The sequence below is a fragment of the Notechis scutatus genome, chromosome 7 (genome assembly GCF_049901735.1).
Source record: "Notechis scutatus isolate UNSWTSFEM ecotype Mainland chromosome 7, rNotScu1.2, whole genome shotgun sequence".
Taxonomy (NCBI): domain Eukaryota; kingdom Metazoa; phylum Chordata; class Lepidosauria; order Squamata; family Elapidae; genus Notechis; species Notechis scutatus.
In genome coordinates this window covers 7749467-7776181 of record NC_142015.1, presented here as the reverse complement: position 1 = coordinate 7776181, position 26715 = coordinate 7749467, and the positions used below count along the sequence as shown (strand labels likewise).

Here is a 26715-nt window from a genome sequence, read left to right as displayed (position 1 = left end):
TTTAAAAAAAAAAAAAAAAAAAAAAAATTATACTTTATCCATTATCCATAAAAATTCCTTTTTTCCATTTAATTTCAAAACGTTGTAGCTTTTCTCCACCTTTTCCCTTTCTTTCTTTTCCCAACAAACCTTTCTACCCCCCTTCTTCTAGCCTCTGCCTTACCGGCTTCCCTTCTCTGTCGTATTTCTTTTCCCCTTTGTTTACAATCATCATATTGGTTTTGCACTTTATTTTTCCCTTTCTTAAATGTTTTTAGATCTTAAGTCCTTAAATCCTTTAGTTTTCTTCTTTTCTCTTCTTTTCTTTTCTTTCTCTCTTCTTTTTTTCTGGATCAAATTCTGAGATTCATTAAAGATGGCTCCTTCCTTTCTTTCTTGTTCCTCTGCTGTCTTCATCTGTTGTAATTTTTGTTGATAATTAGTAAGCGCCATTTCTAAGAAAAGGAAAGCTTCTTCCACACCATTTCTTAGTTCCTCAACAGAAAGAGCCATTATAAATCTTTTCTTTTCTTTTCTCCTTCTTTCTTCTTACAACAACCAGAATATTCAAAAGAAAATAAAAAAGATAAAACAGTCCCAAAGTTATCAATCAGTCCAAACCAAGGCAGAGTTCTCACTTTCTCCTTCTGGGGTGATATCAATCAAAGAGAAAGAAAGTCCAAATCTGTTTAAAGTCTTGTTACAATATATTCTAGTCTTCAAATCCTTAAGGCATCTGCTCCAACAAATCTTAGCATACAAATATTTTCTTTTTAATCCTCTCTCTTCCCACTCATCGCTTAAAACCAATTTCCACCTAAAAAATAGGTTTCTTAATATCCAGTTATTTATTCCGTAGGAAAAGAGGGAAAGCTATCCTTTCAGCACCTTCAAGCAGCCGCTTTTTTCCTCTTCTGGCAGGTATTATTCAGAAAGTCATACTTTTCAGGAATTTTATTAAATATGTCTTAGAGTCCTAGGAGCCAAGAAAAACTTTCTCCTCTCAATCACTTTCTCCACTTCCTCCTGCGCATTCTTACCCGGCTGCCAGCTTCTTTGTGGCGGCCATTACGGACCGCCGCTGCACCGTCCTGGGAAAAGGGGGTTCTGCTGGCCAGGGGGGGTCTGCAGCACCCCAAACCCTTCTCCGGATCCCCCTACCTTCAGCTGCCCCTGCAGTGGCAGCTAGCTCCGTACCCGGCTGGGTCGGAGCCCCAAAAACGGCTAGCGCGGCAGGGGATCGCGCAGCCGCAAATCCCTGCCGCTCGCGAAGCCGACAAACCGGAAGTTCTCTAATTTAATCTTTGATTCTGTGAGCAACTCAATCTGCCAGCCTGCTTTGGGGTAAAAGTTGCTCTCTTTTTTTTTAAATAAAAAAGTGCACGCGTTGAAGAACATAAGAACTCAATCAAAAAAGAAGAACCAACCTCTTCCCTGGTCCAACACCTCAAAGCCACAGGACATGAGATTGACCTTAAAAATACCAGAACTATTGCCAAAACTGAACACCACAGCAGCAGAATAATCAGAGAAGCCATAGAGATAGAAAAACGCCCACACAGCATGAATAAAGAGATGACACCTCCCGCTTACCAGCCATTTGGAAACCCGCCCTCATGAACAGGCAGAGTACCCAACATGATAAATGACACCAGACCCACACCCATGAGGGCCACACAAGATGCCACCACCACACTTCCACGTAAAAAATCAGACTCACACCCACACAGAAGATGAGACACGACCACAGACCAGAAGCCGCACTGCAGCTGCATCACTACCCACTTCAAACTCCTCTGAACCATACATGAAGCGAACTGACCCCCACCATGAAGATGTGGCACGACCACACGAACTCGAAGCCAAACGAACACAGACCCAGACCCCAAACTCAAAGCCATATTAAAAACCCAAAATGCTACATCACAGCCACCCGCTCAGGACATCACATCAGAAAACTCAAGAAATTACACCTCAAGAACTCAAGAAGTCACAACACAGCAAATGACCCAGGATATCACAGCACAAGACCAAGGATACCACAGCAATAAATCTCACAAGGTCATCACACAACCCATTACCCAAGCTGTTACTACACAGGAGGCTAATCGAAAAGAGATCAAAACACAAACGACCCAGGAGATTACAACGCATAGACCCAGGATACCACAACAAAAGAACTCACAAGCCCATCACACAACCCATTACCCAAGCCGTTAAAACACAAGAGGCTAGCGACCCAGGAGATGACAGCACAAGATCCAGGATATCTCTACAACAAAAGGCCATTACACAGCCCATTATACCAACATCAACTCCATCAACCAATCAAGAGGCTGCAGCACAGCCAACCAGCCCAACACACCATCCCCCACCACTTGTATATAGAGATGGCAGCTCCGGTCACACACTGCTTGCACTGGCACTAAGCCGAAGCACCAGCCTGAAGATGGCGAGTGGGACCTCGCCGAAACGTTGCCTAGATACTTTGAATCTTACGCGGGAGAGAACCGAATAACCAAAGATCCACATATATATATATATATATATATATATATATATATATATATATATATATATATATATATATATATATACACATACATACATATATACATACATACATACATACATACATACATACACACATACACACACACACACACACACACACACACACATTTTAGAATTTCCATTGGGATATAAAGATATAAAGGAGGAAGAAAAGAGAGAAGCAGAACAACAGTGCCATCTATAGGAAAAAGTGAAAATTGAAAGACATAAGAGAGAAAGGAGAAAATATACAAGCATATAAATATAACCTTGAGAGCCTGAGAATACAACGATAAGCAGGTGCTTTGACTGACAAAAATGGATTAGGGTTTTAAGAACCTGAAGAAAAAGAAAGGTCCCAAATATTGACAATATTTGGATTTGGATTATAATTTATATTTTTACCTTTTCCTTGTATTATAATGGAATTATACTTTTACTCTTGGTGGATTATAAATACTAAAATATTATAAAATGAAGAAAGGAACATCTGCACCAATAGAGATGGATAGGGCAGATTATGATTTGAGGTTTCAGAAAATGGAAGAATAAAAAGCAGAACTGTTGGTGGAGGCTTTGGAGGTGTTTAGAGGAATGTTTTGGCTGAGATTGATGAAATATTTAGAGTACATACTGGATATGCGATAAGAAATAGACTTCCTAGAGAGGTTCATGTGAGATTCACCAAGAAAACAATAAAAACAGAGATTCTGCAGAGAGCGAGAGATGATCCCTTAAAATATAAAGGGAAAGAAATAATAGTTCTAAAACAAATCCCAAGAAGAATTAGAGAACTAAGGAAGGATTACCAGTTTTTGACAATACATCTAATTAAAAAGGGAGTCAATTTTAGATGGTTGATACCAGAGGGGATATTGGTGACCTGGCAGGAGCAAAGACATAGATTAGATTCAATAGAGAAGGCTGAGCAATTCTATGATCAGTACTTGAGACCACAAGAGGAAGTGAGAATGAGAGAGGAAAGGGAAGATAGATGTCAAGAAGAATCCACAGGAGAGAGAGATATATAACAAAAAGAAGATGCAAGAGATTTGGAGGAAATAAAAATAAGAAAAGGAGCAAAGGCAAGAGAAGCAAGAGAGATAAGAGCGACTAGAACAGCAAAACCCATTTATAAGTAAAATCATGGAAGAAGAAATAAAGTTAATATCAATTAACATAAAAGGACTGAATTCGGCAATAAAAAGGAAAAGGACTTTTAATAAATTAGAAAAAGTAAAATTGGACATAATTTGTTTACAAGAAGTTCACATCAAAAAACAACACAATAAAGTATCGGAATATCCTAAAATTGGGAAGTTATATGCCTCTCTTCCACAACAAAGTAAATGGGGAGTAGCATTTTATACTAAAGAGACAATAAATGTTAAACAAATTTTCACGGATGAGGAAGGGAGGATTTTGATGGTGGAGATAACAATGAATTACAAACAGATGCTTTTAGTGGCAATATACGCAACAAATAGTAACCAAGAGGATTTTTATTGTAACTTGCATAAGAAAATAGTAGAATTGGAGTATGAAAATATATGTATAGTAGAAGATTTCAATGCAATTGTGGATGTAGAATTGGACTATATGTTAGGGATAACATTGTTTTACCCTAACTGTTTTGGGTAAAGATAATAAAATGATGAATCATGGTTTGTCAGATAAAGTGTATGTGACTTTAAGCTAAAGGAATGTAATTAAGGGTGCAGTTGTAAAAGTACTATATAAGCAGCAAGGCACTCTCTGGCTCTTACTGGCTGGCTTATTGAAGACTGTGTTCTTGCTGAAACGGGGAGTGAAGAAGTGTGTTGATATTTCTCAACGGAGAGAAGATTGGACTGATTTATTGTAAGTGTACTGACATTGGCTATTCAACACGGACTTTGCAAATAGAGTATCCCTGACAAGACTTGACTGAAAATGATATATGACTACTGGACTGTTTACATGACTATGCTATAATTCTTAAATGGAATAAATTATAATTTTGATAGCACAAGCGTATCTGTATTTTTTACTGCGTGTTAACGAGAAAGCTTATCTCACACATTTACCTGTCTTCCTATCTGACTTCGCTGCACGTTCTGTTTAGTTTGTTTTCCTTAACACCCGTTGGGGAATCCAGGCTTAACACTGGTTATGGGCCCAGAGAGACTGCAAAGTCAGTTTAAATAGGATAAAAACAGGTTTATGTAAAAAGTGAGATTTTTGTGTTTTTACACGTTACAATAAACAGACAGCTGTGTTTTATCAATTATAGTTTTATATCCATATAGTGAAATATGGCACAAGACAGTCTACAAAGTTTGTCCCTTATATCCAAGCTGGATGGAACAAACTATGTTTCATGGTCTATGAAATGTAGTCTACTTCTACGAAGAGAAGGTCTGTGGAACATAATTGAAAACCCACCAAACGTAGAAGAATGGGATCCTGAAGATGAGGAAGATAGTAAAAAGATAAAAGAATTTAAAGAGAAAAATGAACAAGCACTTTGCATCATAGGACTATCATTAACTGATCAGCAGCTTGTTCATATACGCGGAGAGCAAACTGCTGTTGGGTGTTGGCAAAAACTGAGGAGGATTTATGTCCGAGATAACGTTGGTGCTCACATAAATCTAACACGGAAGCTTTTCTGCACGTATCTCCAAAAGAATGGTGATATGCTGAGTCATTTGAATACTATGAAAAGCATTTTCCAAGAACTGCATGAGAAGGAGTTAATTTTCTCTGAGCTACACCAGGTCTACATAATTCTATCTTCATTAGACGAAAGTTTTGATGACTACATAACTTCCCTTGAAATATTGCCTAAAGAAAGTCTAACTTTAACTGATATCACTGGCAGATTGATTGAAGAGGCCAGAAGAAGACTTGAAAGAGATCAGTTAAGGAGGGAGCAACCTCAAAAGGAAAATAATGAATCTCCTACTGCATTCGCAATTAAAAAGTGTTTTAATTGTGGAGGGAGAGGACATTTTGCAAGATTTTGTAAGAAACCAAAGCGCCAGAATGCAAGCCAGAATGCTGTAAGCCATCAAAGAAGAAATAAGAATTATGAGTTAGCAATGTATAGTAATGGAGTTGTAAAAAATAATTTATGGGTGGTTGACAGTGGTGCGTCCCACTATATTACAAATGATAACAAAAAATTTGTAAAAATGTCCATGAGTTCACAACATATCTCATTGGCAAACGGATGGAAAATGAAGGCAAAAGGTCAAGGTATAGCTCATTGTTCTAGTATAAATGAGAACATAAAAATGTTATATGTACCTCAACTTAAATTTAATTTGCTTTCAGTTAGAATGTTGGTTAGATTAGGATACATAGTTACCTTTAAGGGAGATACTTGTTTAATAGAAAAGGAAGGTAAGAAAATTACTGCATCTTTAAGAGGTGACTTGTATGTGTTAAATGATAATGATTTAGAGGTGGCTAACACAATTTATGATAATAAGAAACCTAATAATGAATGCATTCACTTGTTACACCGAAAGTTAGGTCATATAAATTTTAAAATGATTAAGAGAACTGTTCAACTATCTAAAGGAATAAGTTTGAAACCTTGTAATAAGTATTTGCAATGTTCTGCTTGTAATCAAAACAAAAGCAAAGTTATACCGGCAAATAGAGTTGATGGATTTACTACCAAAGAGCCTTTAGAGGTAGTATTTGCCGATATAATAGGTCCTAAAAAGCCAAGTGTAGGTGGAGCTAGATACATATTAAGCATAATGGACCACTATTCTAGGTATGGTTTCTGTTTTCTAATGAAGAGAAAACTGAAACGTATACAAATTTCTTTAATTGGTTAAAATTTGCAGAGAGAAAAACTAAAAAGAAACTAGTAACTCTTATAACAGATAATGGTGCGGAATTTACAAATAATAAATTCCAGAATAGACTTAGAATGGCAGGTATTCAACATAAAAAGTCTGCACCATATAGGCCTCAGCATAATGCATTTATAGAGAGACGAGGCCAAACACTGCAATCAATGGGAAGAACTATGTTATCTAATTCTGGATTACCTGACAATTTGTGGGGAGAAGCTATAATGTGTGGTAATCACATATTAAACAATGTTGTTAATTCAACAACAGATGAATTACCATTCACTCTCTGGCATGGTAGGAAACCTGATTTGAGTTATATTCACACATTTGGTGCACCAGCATGGGTGCATATCCCTACACAACTCAGGCACAAAGGACAACATAGAGCTAAAAGATTAATTTTTGTTGGATATCAAGCAAACCATAGATCTTATAGATTCTGGGAACCAGGTACATCTAGAGTATACTGCAGTGCTAGTGCACAATTCCTAGAACATATAGGATGGAATAGATTAGAGCAGGATTCAGATAATGATGTTATTATAGAACCCTATAAGAGGCAGAAAGAAAAGACTAGTTATAAGAAAAGTCCAATTAAAGAAGAAGTCCACGAAGAGCAAATAGAATCAGATCAAGAGGAGATAAGTGATCAAGAAGAGATAGATAGTCAAGAACAGGAAATAAAGGAAAGTCCACCTGTAAGTCCTGTTATACCTAGACGCACAACGCGTATAACCAGACCACCTGATAGATACCAGGCAAGTATTGTTTGCCAAGTAAATAAAGTTCCTACTAGCATAGATGAACTTAAGATGTATCCTGCTAAGGATCAGGAGAATTGGCAAAAGGCAATGGAAAAAGAGTTAAATTCATTAAAGGAAATGAAGGTTTATGAAGAAACCAAATTACCTCCAGGAGAAAAATCCATTGGGTGCAAATGGATATTTAAAGTAAAGACTGGAAATAATGGGAAAGTAACTTATAAAGCTAGGTTAGTAGCACAAGGATTTAACCAAAATACATATGATTATGATGAGGTATTTGCACCAAATCTTAAGGCTACAACTTTAAGAGCCGCTTTAGTATGGGCAGCTAAGAAGAATTATATAGTTAACCATTTAGACGTAGAAACTGCATATCTGCATGCACCATTGCAGCATACAATATATTTGAAAAAACCGGTTGGTATAAAAGATAATAAAGTAAATAGCAATGATTGTTGGAAACTCAAGAAGAGTTTATATGGATTAAAACAATCTGGCTATGAATGGAACCAATATATTGTGAAAGAATTAAACAATATAGGGTTTAAATCTGGTTTAGCAGATCCGTGTATGTTTAAAAGAGAAAATAATGGAACGGTGTCATTATTGTTATTATTTACAGATGATATTGCTTTGATTACTAAGACCAATAATGAAGCTACTGAGATTATTTCATTATTAGCCAAAAGGATAAAATTAAAACATTTAGGTAAAATTAAAAAGTATCTAGGATTGACAATTAACAAAACCACAAAAGGATTTAAGATATCTCAAGAGGATAAAATTTGCCAATTAATTAAATTGTATAAAATGGAACTTTGTAAGCCTGCAAAGACTCCAATGAGTCAGGAAATTTGCAAAATTGATGCTCAAAGTCCCAAATTTGATAAGACCATATATCAACCTTTGATTGGTAGCTTATCATATATAAGCAATTGGTCAAGGCCAGATATAGCTTATAGTATTAATCAGCTGGCACGATATAATAATGATCCACATCAATGTCATTGGCAAGCATTAAAGAGAATTTTAAGATATCTTAAAGGAACAATGCATCATGCATTGTATCTAGAGCCAAAAGGTGATTTGAATCTTATTGCCTATGCAGATGCAAGTTTTGCAACTGACATAAACACTAGAAAATCAACATCTGGGATGGTTATATTATTTGGTAAGACACTAATAGGGTGGAGGTCAATCAGACAACAGCATATTAGCTTGTCAACGATGGAAGCAGAATTTTCATGTCTGTCATTACTATGCACTGACTTAATTCTGTACAAACAGTTATTATTAGACATGGATATAACTGTTAAAGAATCTATTATTGTGTACGAGGACAACCAGGCAGCTATACAATTAACTACTAATATTGCTGTAAAGACTAGATCAAAGCATACTGATTTAAGATACTTAAATGTTAGAGAATCTGTGAAAAATGGTCTAATTAAACTTGAGTACTGCATGATGGAAGAAAATATTGCAGACCAGTTTACAAAAGCACAAGGTGTTGTAAAATTTAAAGAGAGTTGTGACAATTATGATTTGAAAGTGTAAATGGATATATTATTGTAATATTTATTATTATTACCCAAAAGGGGAGAATGTTAGGGATAACATTGTTTTACCCTAACTGTTTTGGGTAAAGATAATAAAATGATGAATCATGGTTTGTCAGATAAAGTGTATGTGACTTTAAGCTAAAGGAATGTAATTAAGGGTGCAGTTGTAAAAGTACTATATAAGCAGCAAGGCACTCTCTGGCTCTTACTGGCTGGCTTATTGAAGACTGTGTTCTTGCTGAAACGGGGAGTGAAGAAGTGTGTTGATATTTCTCAACGGAGAGAAGATTGGACTGATTTATTGTAAGTGTACTGACATTGGCTATTCAACACGGACTTTGCAAATAGAGTATCCCTGACAAGACTTGACTGAAATTGATATATGACTACTGGACTGTTTACATGACTATGCTATAATTCTTAAATGGAATAAATTATAATTTTGATAGCACAAGCGTATCTGTATTTTTACTGCGTGTTAACGAGAAGGCTTATCTCACACATTTACCTGTCTTCCTATCTGACTTCGCTGCACGTTCTGTTTAGTTTGTTTTCCTTAACACCCGTTGGGGAATCCAGGCTTAACACTATAAAACCAGAAAAATAAACAAAAAGCTAAGAAAACACTTCCAAAAGCCTTTTTTTAAATGGTGGAAGAATTACATATTCAAGATGCATAGTGAGAAACTCATCTCGAGAAAAATCAATATTCATTCTTCTCAGATAGATATATGTCTTGGTCCAGAATAGATATGATGTGCATATCAGTAGAGTTAATATCTAATATACAAGAAATAAATATTGAAACAAGTACTTGGGCAGAACATAATCCAATAAAAGTTACAAGGAGGAGACAAAAAAGAAGTCAAGATGGACAATGAACCAATCAATATTAAAAGAAAAGGAATTTACTCAATTTATGGAAAGAAAACTGGTCTTTTTCTTTAAAGAGAATATTAAGTTGAACTTAATAGATAAAAAAGAGCTAGCACAAAGAATTAAAAGATCTAACATTTTTTTGAAAATGCTAATAAGCCAGGAAGATGGTTGGCATATAGATTGAAAATGGAAAAAGAAATAAAATTGATGTATCAACTATTAGATGATGAAGAGTTGGTATTCAGGAGGTCCTGACCAGTTTTGGAGAACCGGTAGCAGAAATTTTGAGTCATTCAGAGAACCGGCAAATACCACCTCTGACTGGCTCTGCCTGTCAAGTCCCAGCTTATCGGCTGGGTCTTCCTTTGTTGCCCTACACAGGAGAACGGAGCTGGGAAGCAGGTTAATGGAGTAGGGAAGGAATGGGATTTTGCAGTAACCTTCCCCCTGGAGTGGGGTGGTAATGGAGATTTTACAGTATCCTTCCCCTGCCACACCTACCAAGCCACGCCGACCAAACTACACCATGCCTACCAAGCCACACCCACAGAACCGGTAGTAAAAAAAAATTGAATCTCACCACTGGAAGGGACTCTTTACCATCAAAATGATGACAAAAAGAAAATAATTCAAAACTGTTGTGAAAATCTATACAATCAGGAGACAATTTCAGAAGTTAAAATAAAACAATATTTAGAAGAAGTGGAATTACCTACAATACCAGAAACAGTTAAATTAGCATTAGAAGAAAGAATAACAAAAGCAACTAAAAGACAAAAGAATGGCAAAACACCAGGTCGAATGGACTACCAGCAGAGTTATATAAAACTTTACAAAACTCTTTAAGTAACACAATGCTGGAAGTATTCAATGAATTACTGTCAGAAGCGAAAGCACCAAAGTTTTGGATGGAAGCATATATTATGCTCATACCAAAAGAAGACTCAGATTTGCAATGGATAAAAAAAAACTATAGACCGATATCTTTATTGTGGACTATAAAATATTTGCTTCAATTATTACAGAAGGACTGAAGAGATTTTTAATTCAGTTTATACACTCAGATCAAAATGGCTTTTTATCTAAGAGACATATTAAAGACAACATGAGAATAATTTTGAACACATTTGAATACTATGAAGTGCATCCAGAGAAGCAAATGACATTGATTTTCCTTGCTGCACTGAAGGCATTCGATAATGTGAACTGGTAATTTATGCTAGCACAATTAAAAGACATGGCCTTTGGGGAGAGATTCATCAAAATGATTAAGGCAATATATTATAAACAAACTGCAAAGGTGATGATAAATGGAGATATGACTGAAAAGGTCAATATTAAGAAGGGTACAAGACAAGGATGCCCCTTGTGGCCATTATTATTTACACTGGAAGTATTTAATAGAAATATTAGACAAGATAAGGAGATAAAAAGGGGAAAAAAGGAAAAATACAAATTACAGGCATTTGCAGATGACTTAGTTTTTATCTTAGAAGATCCACAAAAAACAGGGCCTAAGTTAATAGAAAAAAGAGGATGGTGAAGTGGCAGGATTGAAAATAAATAGAGAAAAAACTAAGATTTTAGTGAAAAATATCACAGAGAAGCAGAAAAAAGTTAACAAAGAGGTTAGATATCCAGATTAGGGATTCAATTAACAGCAAAATGTGTAATGATCAAGGAAGATAACTATTGTAACCTGTTACAACAAATTAAGATCAATTTGGAAAAATGAAAATGTTTGCAATTATCGTTAATAAGAAGAATAACTACAATTAAGATTACTGAAATTATTGTATTTGTTTCCAACAATTCCAATAAAATTGGGAAAAAATACTTTGAGGATTTCAACAAAATAATAGTAAAATATATTTAGCAAGGTAAAAAAGCAAGAATTAACTTTAAAATGTTACAGGATACAAGAATTAGAGGAGGATTTGGACTACCCAATTGGGAATTATATTATCAAGCCGAGGTATTGACGTGGATGAAAGAATGGATTGTATTAAGAAACACAAGGCTTTTGACACTGGAGGAGCATGATTTACAATTGGGTTGGCATGCCTTCTTATGGAATGGGAAAAGTAAGATACATGGTTACTTTCAAAGACATATAAGAAATGCTTTATTGTTAGTATAGGAGAAAATTAGAGAACAGCATTATTTGAAGATATCAGTTTAGCTTTCTACAATGGAAGCATTTATTCATCCAAATGTTAATATGGGAAATTTCATTAGATACAAAGATATTTTGAATGAAAAGGGTGAGCTCAAAATCAAATGAGAATTGAATGAGCAAGAGATCGATATGGTTTGCTATTCACAAATGGAAATATAGTCTAGATAGGAAAAAGATACATCATACAGTTTTTACAAAGAATTGACAGAACTGGATAAGATACAGGAACAGAAGAAAGATTGATAAAAAAACTGTACAGCTATTTATTGGGTATTAAATTGGAAGAAGAACAAGTGAAGGAGACAATGATAGCATAGGCAAAAAAAAATGGTTATACAATAGAATTAGATAAATGGCATAAACTGTAGGATAGAAACTATAAATTAACAATGTCAACTGCATATAAAGAAAACCTGTATAAGATGTTTTACAGATGGCATTTTGCACTGGCAAAGTTGGCAAGCATGTTTAAAGGTAAATCAGCAAAATGTTGGAAATATCACCAGATACCTGGATCATATAATCATATGTGGTGGACATGTGTAGAAGCCTAACAATATTGGACAAAAATACATACATGGTTGGAAAAGATGATACAACAGCAAATTGATTTAAAACCTAAAATATTTTTGTTGGAGATATTACCTGAAACTTACAGTAAAGAGAATGTACACTGCTCAAAAAAATAAAGGGAACACTTAAACAACACAATGTAACTCCAAGGCAATCACACTTCTGTGAAATCAAACTGTCCACTTAGGTAGCAACATTGATTGACAATCAATTTCACATGATGTTGTGCAAATGGAATAGACAACAGGTGGAAAGCATAGGCAGTTAGCAAGACATCCCCAATAAAGGAGTGGTTCTGCAGGTGGTGACCACAGACCACTTCTCAGTTCTTATGCTTTCTGGCTGATGGTTTGGTCACTTTTGAATGTTGGAGGTGCTTTCACTCTAGTGGTAGCATGAGATGGAGTCTACAACCCACACAAGTGGCTCAGGTAGTGCAGTTCATCCAGGATGGCACATCAATGCAAACTGTGGCAAGAAGGTTTTCTGTGTCTGTCAGCGTAGTGTCCAGAGCATGGAGGCGCTACCAGGAGATAGGCCAGTACATCAGGACACGTGGAGAAGGCAGTAGGAGGGCAACAACCCAGCATCAGGACCGCTACCTCTGCCTTTGTGCAAGGAGGGACAGGAGGAGTACTGCCAGAGCCCTGCAAAATGACCTCCAGTGGGCCACAAATGTGCATGTGGCTGCTCAAATGGTCAGAAACAGACTCCATGAGGGTGGTACGAGGGCCTGACATCCACAGGTGGGGGTTGTGCTTATAGCCCAACACCGTGCAGGATGTTTGGCATTTGCCAGAGAACACCAAGATTGGCAAATTCGCCACTGGCACCCTGTGCTCTTCACAGATGAAAGCAGGTTCACACTGAGCACATGTGAAAGACATGGCAGGGTCTGGAGATGCCATGGAGAATGTTCTGCTGCCTGCAACATCCTCCAGCATGACCAGTTTGGCAGTGGGTCAGTAATGGTGTGGGGTGGCATTTCTTTAGGGGGCCGCACAGCCCTTCATGTGCTCGCCAGAGGTAACCTGACTGCCATTAGGTACCGAGATGAGATCCTCAGACCCCTTGTGAGATCATATGCTGGTGTGGTTGGCCCTGGGTTCCTCCTAATGCAAGTCAATGCTAGACCTCATGTGGCTGGAGTGTGTCAGCAGTTTCTGTAAGACAAAGGCATTGATGCTATGGACTAGCCCGCCCGTTCCCCAGACCTGAATCTAATTGAGCACATCTGGGACATCATGTTTCACTCCATCCACTAACGCCACGTTGCACCACAGACTGTCCAGGAGTTGGGGGATGCTTTAGTCCAGGTGTGGGAGGAGATCCCTCAGGAGACCATCCGCCTCAGGAGCATGCCCAGGTATTGTAGGGAAGGTCATACAGGCACATGGAGGCCACACACACTACTGAGCCTCATTTTGACTTGTTTTAAGGACATTACATCAAAGTTGAATCAGCCTGTAGTGTTTTTTTCCACTTTAATTTTGAGTGTAACTCCAAATCCAGACCTCCATGGGTTGCTAAATTTGATTTCCATTGATATTTTTTGTGTGATTTTATTGTCAGCACATTCAACTATGTAATGAACAAAGTATTTAATAAGAATATTTCATTCATTCAGATCTAGGATGTCTTATTTTTGTGTTCCCTTTATTTTTTTGAGTAGTGTATATTTGATTATTCATGTATTAACTGCAGCTAGAATTGCATTTTTAGAAAACTGGAAAAGTGAAGAGATTCTGAAGAGAATGTGATCAGGAAAATATTAGAATGTGCAGAAATGAATAGGTTAACACTTGCAATTAAAGAGAAGGAATAAACTGAATACTATATCATATGGGAATGATTTTATCAATGGTTAGAGAATAAATATGAAAGTTCGAAATAAAAGACGATTTTAGTGAAATATAGAAAATATATTAATAGAATTAAATAAGATAAGGATTGTTATAACATAGATATATCATGTATATCAATATTAAGAGTAGATAATTACTAATGTAATTAATATGGCTGTAAATTTTAATTGTTATTGCACAATATATGTATATCCAGATGACACACTGTTTAATGGAAGAGGGATTGTTTGTATTAAAAATAAATTTTATTTTTTTAAAAAAGAAAACCCTTAAAGCAGATTTAGGAGATTTTAGAGATTTTCCAGATCTCTAGCCTAAAATTCTCATTATCTCTGATCAGTGGATGACAGGGGATGATGAGAGTTGAAATCTAAAGGTTAGAGCAATTGAGTTAAACATTGGAGAGGGAAATTGCCCTGAAAAAAGCTATTATTCCATTTCAACCTCATAAAAATATGCGAGTAAGGAGGAATAAAGATTGAAATAGGGCTGTATAAAATAAGAAATTCTCTTGTCTTAACAAAAATCAATGGCACAGGGGTCTATGTGTTTGTGTAAGAGCTGAAAGCAAGTCTGGATTTATACACATCACTAAAAGAAAATGTGGCTTAATGTTTAATTTGGGTTCAACATGTGGTGCAGATTTAACCACTGTGACTTCTAAATCATGATTTATGACTAAATAAACTCATCAACCAGGGTTTATTCAGAAATATGCAGGGTAAACAAGCTGGGTAATGTCAGCCCAAAGGAAAATGCTGATTACAGCATAGTCCTTGACTTATGACCACAAATGCGTGAAGAATTTCTATTTCTAAACAAGGTTGCAGGTAATTGAGCTGCACCTAATTTTATGATCTTTTTGCCATGGTTGTTAAATGAATCACTATCATTGCGAAATAAATCATATGGTGGTTAAGCAAATCTGACTTCCCCCATTGTCTTTGGAAGTATCTTGGGACACTGCCGTCCTCATAAATATATATTGGTTGCCAAGCACCCAAATTGTGGTCACATGACTATGGGAATGCTGCAAAAGTTGTACATGCAAGGGCCAGTTGTAAGTCACTTCTTGGAAGTCATTAAACGAATGGTGGTAAGTCAAGAACTATCTGTTCTTTCTTACACAATCTTTTAAAAGGCAATTTCCCAAGATGGAAAACAAAGGAAAACTAGCCATTCAGAAATTGACTAACATTTCTACTGTTTTAACCAATGACAAAATCATATTCCCACAGAAATGACCCTAACATATTTCTTATTATTCTTATATTATATCATCATAGAAGGAAATAATTTAGATTGCTTACTTTGCTGCACATGGAATCTTTGTACCATGTTCCATTCTGCAGAAGCCACAACTTCGGCCATTCTGGTTCAATGTAAAACATATACCTGAAGACACTTTTACACCTGTAAAAGGGAGTGAGGAATCAGGACAAATACCTGAGACTGTAACATGCCAGTAGAATAAAGAATGGCTTAAGAGATTTTAAAGGATTAAAGAAACTATGATTAGTATTTGCTTATTTGTAATCTATTATTTGGTAACCCATTATTTATCTAATCCTCATTATGCCTGAATCTTTCTCTATCTGATACAGCGCTACACTAAACTTGCTTATTGAATTTTAATGGCACAAAAACTGAAGCCACTTTTATGCAATTTGCAGAAGACCATGCAGAAAATAAATGGCTGAGGGGAATCTCAATGGAGCTTCATTCCTCTGTTTCCTCATTCTCCATTTTCCAACTTTAACACTATTGTAGAAACATTCCTGTGCTGGAATGCAGTAAGGAAGGGGAAGGGTGGAAGAGGATAAAATTCAGAAAAGTAAGAGGCAATTTACCCCCATATTACATGCAGGGGTGGGATTCAATTTTTTTAACAACCGGTTCTGTGGGCGTGGCTTAGTTGATGGGCATGGCTTGGTGGTCATGTTATTGGCTGGGCGTGGCCAACTCAACATCACTCACATCGAGGCACGCATCTCTTCGCCTGGCCTCTCATGACTGTGGGGATGCTGCAACAGTCGTGTGAAAAACGGTCATAAGTCACTTTTTTCAGTGCCATTGTAACTTTGAATGGTTACTCCATTCAAGCAAAGTACCAGCAAAGGAGGGAAAAAAACTCCAGAGACATTCCTGAGACAGGAAGTCCAGTCCTGCCAAGAATGTAATAAGGGTCAATGGAGAGGCAGTTTCTGTCAGCAACACCAGAATGTTTCCTTCCTGCCTTCCTTACAGGATTAGGCCAGTAATTTCTTCTAACAACTGGTTCTCCAAACAACCGGTTCTAGCAAATAGGTGCAAACTGGTAGAATCCCACCCCTGATTACATGCAAGAGAAAGAGGGTGAAGACAGTTCCTCCCTAATAGTTTACAGAGTGTATTGAAGATGCAAACAGTAGAGTCCTTAGTCCAGCAAGATTTTGTCTACAGGACTGAAAGAAAAAAGAACTCAGCATGGAAGAATCATCACGTCTCATTCTTGGTTTGAGGCCTGTCAATTCCTGCGAATAAGCCTTTTTGAATATAGCTGGACTACTTGCAAAAGATTTAGCTATTTCCATTCTTTGGAATGTTAGATCATGTTATGCTATTTAATTGACCAAAATAATGATTTCTTTGTTTGAACTGAGATTTCCATTTTCAAAGCAATGGAAATATTAGAGCAAGTGTCCATTTATTGTCTAAATCACATCCTCCATAAATCCAATAGATGGATAGATTATGCAAGTAGAACAATGTTCTGATTTGCAATTTGGATTCCCAACGACCATCACATGCCATCTGACCCTTCATAAACAATTTAGACAAGGGGATAGAAGGGGAACTCATCAAATTTATAGACAATCCCAAGCTGGCAGGAATATCCATCACTCCAGAAGATAGTCTTAAGATCCATTAGGATCTTGAGAGACTTCAACACGCGACCCTAACTTACAAAATAAGTTACATGGGGAATTTTTTTTAAAAAAAGTTCTATATTTAGGGAAGAAAAACCAAACCACAGGTACCGAAAAGATGCTTCCTGGCAAAATACTATAACTGTGAGAGGGATCTTGGAGTCCTAGTGGACAGCCATTTAAATATGCACCAGCAGCGTGCTGCAACTGCCAAAAAGCCAACACAGTCCTATTAACAGAGGGATAAAATCAAGATTATGTGAAGTGTTAGAACCAATTTATAATGCTTTGGCAAGATCACACTTGGAATATTGCATCCAGTTTTGTTCGTCATGATAGAAAAAATGTTGACATTCTTGAAGAATACAGAGAAAAGTAGCAAATATGATTAGGAGATCAGAGGCTAAAACATATGAAGAATAGTGGCAGAAATTGTATGTGTCTAGTTTAATGAAAAGAAGGATTAGAGGTGACATGATAGTAGTGTTCCAATATTTGAGGGACTGTCACAAAGATGAGGGGGTCAAGCTATTTTTCGAACACAATGAATGGAAAGTAATCAAGGACCAAACCAAATAGAAATGAGAAATTTCCAGACAGAACAATTAATCAGTGGAATGGCTTGCCTTCAGAACTTGTAGGTGCTCTAACACTGGAAGTTTTTAAAGAAGAGATTGGAAATAGTATACGGTTTCCTGCTTGATCAGGGTGTTGGGCTAGAAGACCTCCAAGGCTCCTTCCAACTCAGTCTTTCTGTTAATTCTGACTCTTTTAATTAATGACCCTAAACCTGTATTTGAGCTTTTTATATGCAAAGATTCACTGCACCACTGATCTCTGGCCAAGATAAATCTTGCTTTTTACTGAAAACTCTACCTTATATGAAAAAGTTTCCTTTTTCAACATAAAACCATGCTGGAAATTTTGTGAATAGTCTGAAAGTCAGGAGTGATCAGTGACAAGAATCATTTCCCCCAATGCCTGTTTCTTCAATTATTGTGCCAAATTTAAAGAAAATTTGAATACTGGGGTTTGAATCTCCTTAGCACACAGTCCCATAATCAATTGACATTATCTCTCATTGAGATTGTCCAATTTGGGAATTTATCCACAACCCACAAAAGCATCCTTTCCACAAAGTCAGTCTTTCCAGATTTCTTGACTACAGCTGCCATCATCTTAGACCATTGGCCATGTTTTCTAGGATGACTGGAGTTTTAAACCAAAAGATCTGGAGGGCTAAGCTCTAAAGCCTCCAAAGAAAGAACTTCATCTTGAAAAATTATTCCATCTGTACAAATCCCTCAGAAGTTGTAGGTGCTGCAACACTGGAAATTTTTTTAAGAAAAGATGGGAAATGGTATAAGGTTTCCTATTTGAGTAGGGAGTTGGACTAGAAGACCCCCAAGGCTCCTCCTAACTCTGTTATAGAACAGAAATGTAATGAATATTTAATATGGATACAAAGGAGAAAATATTTGATTAATGCAATGACCATCTTAGTCTTTTACAATGCCACTATTCTGAAATCCTAAGGTCGACTTACCTGGCCCCCAGAGATCAATACATTGGTTTGTCATGATGGGACATTTCCCATTGTAGCAGTAACCCTGGTTGTTTTGGCATGGATGTCCATTCCTCTGGAAGCTGTCCGTGGGACACTCAGCAGATTGGCCAGTGCAGCTTTCAGGTGAGTCACAGTCATCCTTTGCTGCCCGGCATTCTGCTCCTGCTTTCTTAAACTGTGGGTGAGAATGAAAAATACTTCCAGCTGTCCTTCTTAAGCAGCAGAGATCAGAGTCAAACCATGATTCATAACACATTTCAAAATCTCCTCTTCATCTGTCATGAGGATTACCAAGCAAGGCATCCCTGCCCTGTTACAATTGTGTGTAGTGCCTGGATGTCCTACTCGGTCTTATTTGTTATGAGAAAATGATTGTCATGAAAAGCTCAATTCCTGAAACACAAGTTCTACATGTTGGTTGGCTATAAAGTGAAAATCATTTGGGCTGCCATGAAAAAGCAGCAAAATGTTAATTGCTGAATTTCTTATGATATATTTTTATTTCCTTAGATGGGAAAAAACATGAATAGAGGTTTTTGTCATGCTGAAAAAAATATGGCTGCCTTCTTTTGCTGTAACTCTAGACTTGTGATGAAAATATGGAAAGAACAAAATGTTTTGGGTCGCTCTGCTCAAAAAGTTCATTGCAAAGTCAACTAGGATCCCATAAAGAAGGAATGAGGAACTTGCACCTCTCTCTTTATGGTCCTGCAGCATCTCCAGAATGTGCCACCAAAATAACTGAACTTAGAGCTTTAGAGAGCAGGTAGAGATTTTAAGTGGGGGAAAGGGAATTTTATTTCCAGAAGTCTCCTACATAGATTTCCATCCCAAAAGTCTAAGAGAGAAAAATGTCACAGCATTACTAGAAACCTTTTAGAACCTTCCAGAAAGTCAGGAAGCTAAGTTAGGGCATCACTCTCAAGCATTGGCCACTCTTATTTAAACTGGGTTTCCATGAACACTCAGTCCAGGAACAAATGTATTATTTTCACAGAGGTGATTTAACATGCCAAAAGATTCCTTTTTTGATTGAGACAAGGTTGAATTTTGTTAAATTATTCTCCCTATGGATATGTCCATAAGGATCAAATAAGCTGAAAGAGGAGATAGGAATAGGTTAAAATGTTTTGATCACAGAAAACAGCCAGGAGATATTATGAGGGCTATCCACAAAATAGATTACGTTTTCGTCTGTAGCAAGAAGGGGCGGAGCTAGCGTGGCCATCTTTGGTCTGTGCATCCGCCACTCAGTCTGCATCTAGTCGTGCTAGTGGGAGGTTTGTATCGTTGCCCGTTATTTCACAGCAAACGTTTGAAATGTGTGCTGCAATTGAAAATCCCACAAGTTGTGAGGTGCGATCAGTGATAAGGTTTTTGTTGGCAAAAAAACAAACCGATTGAAATTTTAATTGAAAAATTGAAAAACTAAGAAAAGCAATTAAGAACAAGCATAGAGGAAAGTTAAGCTCAAAAATTTTGTTTTTGCATGACAATGCCCGACCACACACAGCAAATCGCACTCGAGAAGTCCTGAATGCTTTCAAGTGGGAGATTTTTCCTCATCCGCCCTATAGCCCCGATCTTGCACCAAGCGACTACCACTTGTTTCCAAGGATGAAGACCTGGCTTGGAACAAAATTTTTGAGCTTAACTTTCCTCTACGCTTGTTCTGAATTGCTTTTCTTAGTTTTTCCATTTTTCAATTAAAATTTCAATCGGTTTATGGTTTTTTGCCAACAAAAATCTTATCACTGATCGCACCTCACAACTCACGGGATTTTCAATTGCAGCACACATTTCAAATGTTTGCTGTGAAATAACGGGCAACGATACGAACCTCCCACTAGCACGACTAGATGCAGACTGAGCGGCGGACGCACAGACCAAAGATGGCCATGCTAGCTCCGCCCCTTCTTTTTACAGACGAAAACATAATCTATTTTGTGGATAGCCCTCGTACATTTTTATATGGTTAGTATGGAGCAGGGTAAAATCTCTCTTGGTGTTAAAAATAAACAAGTCTTACTTTGCATTTCTCACAACACTCTCCGGAGTCACACTGTGCCTCATGTTGCAGTTTACAAGTTGCAGCATTGCAGCAGGCACTTTGACAATCCTGAAAACTAAAACATATAAAATGATGTCATAGACATATCTTATCTAATTGGTCTATTCTGAAGAAGAAAACTGCCAAGGAAAATATATTTCTGCGATGTGTTCCCTCTTATGGGTTCATGCTAGCAAATGCACAAATGGTTTGTTATTGCAAATGGATGATGGCATATCTGCATGAAACAGACTTATCTGATATTTCCTATGTGAAAAGAATAAAACAAACAAAAATATCCTCATCTCCCAGTTGTGAATCCCACATAACCTAAAGCCCCCATTCCTTATTCATGATGGGTTTTCTACTCTTCATGCCAGCCTTTGAGGTGGTCCAGAGAAGAATCACTGACCATGAATATTAACACTACCTTTGTTGTAAGGTTACAGTAGCAGAATCTTTCAATATTTCTACCCCCTCATCTTTATGGACCAAGAGAGAGGGTGGGAGATGTTTGCCATCCCCCATTGCTTCTGCAGGCTAATCCACTTCTTCTATGTCCATCGAGGAGACTTTTCCTCCTCCTTTTGTCTCTCAAGGACATTCTTACAAACCTTTTGTTATAATATCTACAGAATAACCCATGAGTAACAAGGATATGCACATGGAAACGTTTATGAGAGTAGTTAGGAATAATTAGTCAGCCACACACAGATACACTAGATTGAGTTAAAGTTTACTTTAAGAAATAGCACAGTCCAATAAACGGTCCAGGTCATATACGTTTAACAGTCCAAAGAATATCCAATTACAAAATCTTCTTACCGGTTGCCTTTGTCATTTACAGTAAACAAAGATATCAAAGTATAAGCACAGCATAAATACAACAGAGATAGCAACAGAATGTCAGAGATAGAGCATGTCAGAGAGAGCAAGCCATGATCTCTAGCTCCCTCTTATGGCAATTCACAATACAATCAACCAATCGGAACATAGTACATACAAATCAATACAGTAACTTTGTCTTAAAGCTACAAATATACATTGTTGGTTTGTATATTGCCAACCCAACTAATTGGTGGACAGATTCCTAACACCTTTACATGTTTATTTGACAATATAAAAAGAACACTTCACTAAATTACTGTTTGTATAAAAAGATAATTAGGGATTAGAGCATGGATAAAATATTATAAATTGTGGGAGGAAGAAGCTCAAGAAAATTGTGGGACAGTAGCCATGTGAACAAAATAGGGATTTTCAGCTGGGAAAATTTTTCTTGGAGAGGTAAATCATCAATTTTTTAAAACATGCTGTCTTCCTGAAATAGTAGTGAGATACCAGTTCTTACAACTGGTTACCCAAATCCAAGAAACCACTGCATACATGCATGTACATAAAGGGCACAAACCTATGCACTCACAAACCAACCTCTTGGATGGCTCAAACCACTTAGAAAGCCAGGTGATTTTTCAAGATTCCCATGTTTGAGAAAAATTTTCAAATCATTCTTGTTGATTAAAAAAATCTTACCGCAGGAGAGCCGCAATCACATTCTTCTCCCCGCCTCCACAAAGTAATTTCCACAAACTGGAGGTGCAACAATATCTGTGTGCTCAAGGGTTTGTTGGAGACTGCATTGTGGTCTGACTCTAAGAAGATACCTCTGATGTTCCTGGACACTACAGGAGCTGAACTCATAGAGAGGTTCATCACTGTAGAGAGGAAAGAAAATAAGGTCAGGAAATAAGGCCATATTTGGACTAGGAACAGAATTCATTGCAAAAACATATAAGATGGAAAAGGAATGGCTAATGAAGAATTACAGTGGGTTTTTTTTTCTCTAGCGCTAACAAAGTGATTCGTGCAAAGTGTTAAGATAACTCTTTCTACCTCTTGATCTTTCTCCCAGATTATGCTCCCTCAGTTTTAATTCCACCAACTTTCTTTTCTTTTTAACAAAATAAATTTGAAATGAGAACTCCATGTGATATTAGTTAATTGGGCCCTCATCTTCTTCGGCTGGACGAAGATAGATTCTTTTCGTGAGTATGGGGGAGATCTCTCGAAGGCTCAGAAAGAGCACCTCAGGGAATTGAGAGGGATCATTGGGAATAGTTTTGGGTTTGGAATTGGCAGTAGGGGTTGTGCTGTAGGAAAGAAAGAAATTGAGGACTTACTACAGTATGTTTGGAAAAATATTAAGTCATATCCGGAGGGAGGTAGTATTAAAGTAGAGTCCTGGAAAAAGATAGGGAAATTTTTGCATGAGGAACCTCGTGCCCCTTCTTCAATTTTGTTAACTTGGAGGGTGATTATGGATGCGTTAGCTACTTATGAACAACCGCTCCTAGCACCCCCGAAGAAGGTTTGCCGCTTTACCATGCGGATGCGTTTGTTGCCGCCGACGGCACCTCCAGATAAATCTGGGGGACTGTCCGGCGCTAGAAATACTTTGTCAGAGGATAAGAGTTTACCTTTAAGGGTTCAGGTGGATGCAGTTACTGCAGCTATTCAAGAAGCAAAGAATAGAGGGGAATTATCAGGAGATGATTTGGTGGAGTTTGGAGTAGAAGTTCAACTTAATCCAGTAGAAATTGTCATGGATGCTGCATTAAATCCGCAGCGGGAGTGGAAGCCTTTACAGCTCAGAATTTTGAGGAAGTTAAGCAAGCAGCAAAAGAATATGGTGTTAGAACGCCATATACTCAGGCATTGTTAGAAGCAGTTGGTTATGGAAATAAAATGATTCCGGCTGACTGGAAAGCTCTGTTGAATATGATTTTAACTCCAGCTCAATATTTGGTGTTAGATCAGAAATGGAGACAGCTGGCAGTCCAGAGGGGAACAGCAAATGTTACCCCAGATCAGCTTTACGGAGCTGGTAATTTTACAACAGTGGAACAACAGAGAAATGGTATGCCTGAGGAAGGGTTCATTCTTCTCCCACAAATAATTTTTCAAGCCATAGGGTCTCTCCCTGACGGCGAAGGTGGTGAGAAGACCTTTACTAACATCAAACAAGGGAACAATGAACCCTATGAAAATTTCATTAGCAGATTGAAATTGGCTATAGAAAGACAAATTGATAATCAATTTGCCCAGAAAGAGTTGCTTTTTAAGTTAGCAGTAGAACAAGCTAACACAGATTGCAAAAAGATTTTAAATCCACTTATAGCAAGTGGAGAGCGAGAAATCGCGGATTTGATTAATGCATGTAGAAAGGTAGGAAGTCAGTCTTTTAACATGGAAACTTTAGCTCTGGCTTTACAAACAGGACATGCTCAAAAGGGGAATTGTTTCAATTGTGGGAAGCCTGGACATTTTAAAGCGCAATGTCGGGCTCCTGGAGGAGGTCAAAGTCAGCAGAATAAGAGATCAATGAGACAGAGTGTTCGTCCTAAATCAGTGTGCCCAAAATGTAAGAAAAGATACCATTGGGCATATCAGATGCTCCTACAATTTTTACTGATGGAGGGAAAGTTTTGGTGCTTGTGTTTGGAAAGATAAATCTGGAATTTGGCATACAAAAGTGACTTCAGAGCAGAAGTCTGCCCAGCAGGCAGAACTTGCTGCTGTAGTTTTGGCTTTTCAAAATTTTCACAATCAGGATTTTAATTTAATAGTGGATTCATTGTATGTGTATAATTTGTTACCCTTTGTAGCAGGTTCTTATTTGTCTCCTGGAATATCACCTGATATTTTAAGATTGCTTTTGTTGTTACAAGGATGTTTGGAGCAGCGTGTGAATGTGTGTTTTGTTGCTCAAATGCCACGCTCAAGACCATGTTGACTAAATTAAATAAAAAAGGAGGGAAGCTCCTGGGGCTTCCGGCGATTCAAGATCAATTAAATCTAGCTTTATATACTTTAAATTTTTAAATTTGTCTGGTAACCCCTTCTGCAGCGCGGCCAGCAGGCATTTTTCTTCTCCTTCTACAGATGCGGTGAGACCTCGGGTGTTGGTGCGGTTCCTTCCAGATCCAGCATGGGTTCCTGCTGAGCTGATAACGTGGGGACGTGGTTATGCAGCAGTTGAACATCTTGGTCAAATTCGTTGGGTTCCTGGTCGGTGTGTTCGGCCTGATCATTCGCAGGCACCTGTGAAGGAAGTTTCGGAGGAGCAGGATGGTGCATCTGTGGTTCCTGATCTTGCTGATTCTGCCTAATCTGTCCTGGGCTGCTCGGGTGCGGAGAGAGCAGCGACAGCATGTTCAGCGTGCCGGAGATTTGGGCGATGATTTGTGGACCGATAATAATTACATTAAAGATTTGCGCACAACTGCCAAAAACTTGAACATCACCAATTGTTGGTTGTGTATGCACTTTCCTGGGAGAGTGGGAGAAGGACTAACATTGCATGGAGTGCCTTTTGAGGAAAAAGATTTAATAAAGAATGCAACCTGGAGAAAACAGTTGTCTTGTGCTACAACAGAGCAATTCCAGATCCTAACCATGGGAGGTAATCTATGGACACAAATTTCTCGAGGTCTTATCCCGCCTTTGGGAATTGCAATGAACTATAGGGATATTCATATTTTAAATAATTTTACTGTTGCTATGTTTAATGATACTATAAAGAATATTAAGATGATTAATGTAGAAATGTCTGAAATTCGTACAGTTACTTTGCAAAATCGATATGCTTTAGATATTATGTTAGCTGCTCAAGGAGGAGTTTGTGCTTTAATTCATTCACATTGTTGTGTTTTTATACATAATTATGAGCCAAACATTACAAAGACTGTTCAGGACATGGAAGATCGTATTGCTCAGCATCAATCTGGAGCCGATGGGTTTAATGCATCATTCTGGGACAGTCTGTGGTCCTGGCTTCCTGATGGATCATGGTTTCGCTCCTTATTGCAAGGGGTTGTTATTATTATTGCTATATGTATCTTATTATGTTGTTTTATTCAATGTATTCCTAATCTATTACAAATGTGTACCTCAGTCTTCCGGCGTGTGGGATCAGGTCATGAGGGAACTGTGTACTATGCCACTAAAACACCCCCTATCTTTGAATAAATAAAAAAGGAGGGAATGTGGTAATATATTTTATTAATCATTTTATCATTTTCTGTAAGGCCTTTGTATAACTAGCAGTAAGTCTAGGAGATGTGGGCATTCTTGGTGGGGGGTAGGAGTATCTTTGCTCAGAGTGCCTCATTCTGTTTTGATTCTGCCAGTTTAGAAGGAATAGGAAAATGGGTGAAAGTTCAAGGTACAAGGTACACAGTTGTGCTTTCTCATGGGACTTTCCAAACTTTCCCATGAGACTTTCTGTGGCTGTATGATCTCATCCTAGCAAGGTAACATCTGGGACTTTCCAAGATTGTGTGTTCTCATGCTGATGAAGTAATCTCCTGTTGAGGTCATTGTTTTCTGAATATGCATACTGTATTTTGCTTGTGTTTTTGCTCAATAAATACTGCTACCTGAGTTCTCTCAGGGTTGGCATTTTTCTCAGAGACAGTTCCCTGTGTCTCATTTCAATGTCAAACCACCATACTCTATACATGCATGTACATAAAGGACACAAACCTATGCCACTCACAAACCAACCTCTTGGATGGCTCAAACCACTTAGAAAGCCAGGTGATTTTTCAAGGATTCCCATGTTTGAGAAAAAATTTCAAATCATTCTTGTTGATTAAAAAAATCTTACCGCAGGAGAGCCACAATCACATTCTTCTCCCACCTCCACAAAGTAATTTCCACAAACTGGAGGTGCAACAATATCTGTGCTCAAGGGTTTGTTGAGACTGCATTGTGGTCTGTGTCTAAGAAGATACCTCTGATGTTCCTGGACACTACAGGAGCTGAACTCATAGAGAGGTTCATCACTGTAGAGAGGAAAGAAAATAAGGTCAGGAAATAAGGCCATATTTGGACTAGGAACAGAATTCATTGCAAAAACATATAAGATGGAAAAGGAATGGCTAATGAAGAATTACAGTGGATTTTTTTTTTTCTAGCGC

General features: G+C 37.6%; 1 protein-coding gene across 3 annotated transcripts in view; it reads right to left on the bottom strand.

Annotated features, from left to right (window-relative positions):
- Window positions 1-15498: 15498 nt before the first annotated feature.
- Window positions 15499-26715, bottom strand: part of LOC113414504 (zinc metalloproteinase-disintegrin-like MTP9) — a 132574-nt gene continuing 121357 nt past the window's right edge. For 2 of the 3 annotated variants that reach the window (XM_087969934.1, XM_087969932.1), the window contains 4 exons: window positions 26403-26580; window positions 20714-20803; window positions 18664-18859; window positions 15499-15621 (listed from right to left, as the gene is read on the bottom strand). In XM_087969934.1, coding sequence (XP_087826060.1) covers window positions 15515-15621; window positions 18664-18859; window positions 20714-20803; window positions 26403-26580 — 571 coding nt within the window. In that variant the 3' untranslated portion in view covers window positions 15499-15514. The remainder of the gene's footprint in view (window positions 15622-18663; window positions 18860-20713; window positions 20804-26402; window positions 26581-26715) is intronic. The other variant, XM_087969933.1, reaches the window with a different exon arrangement.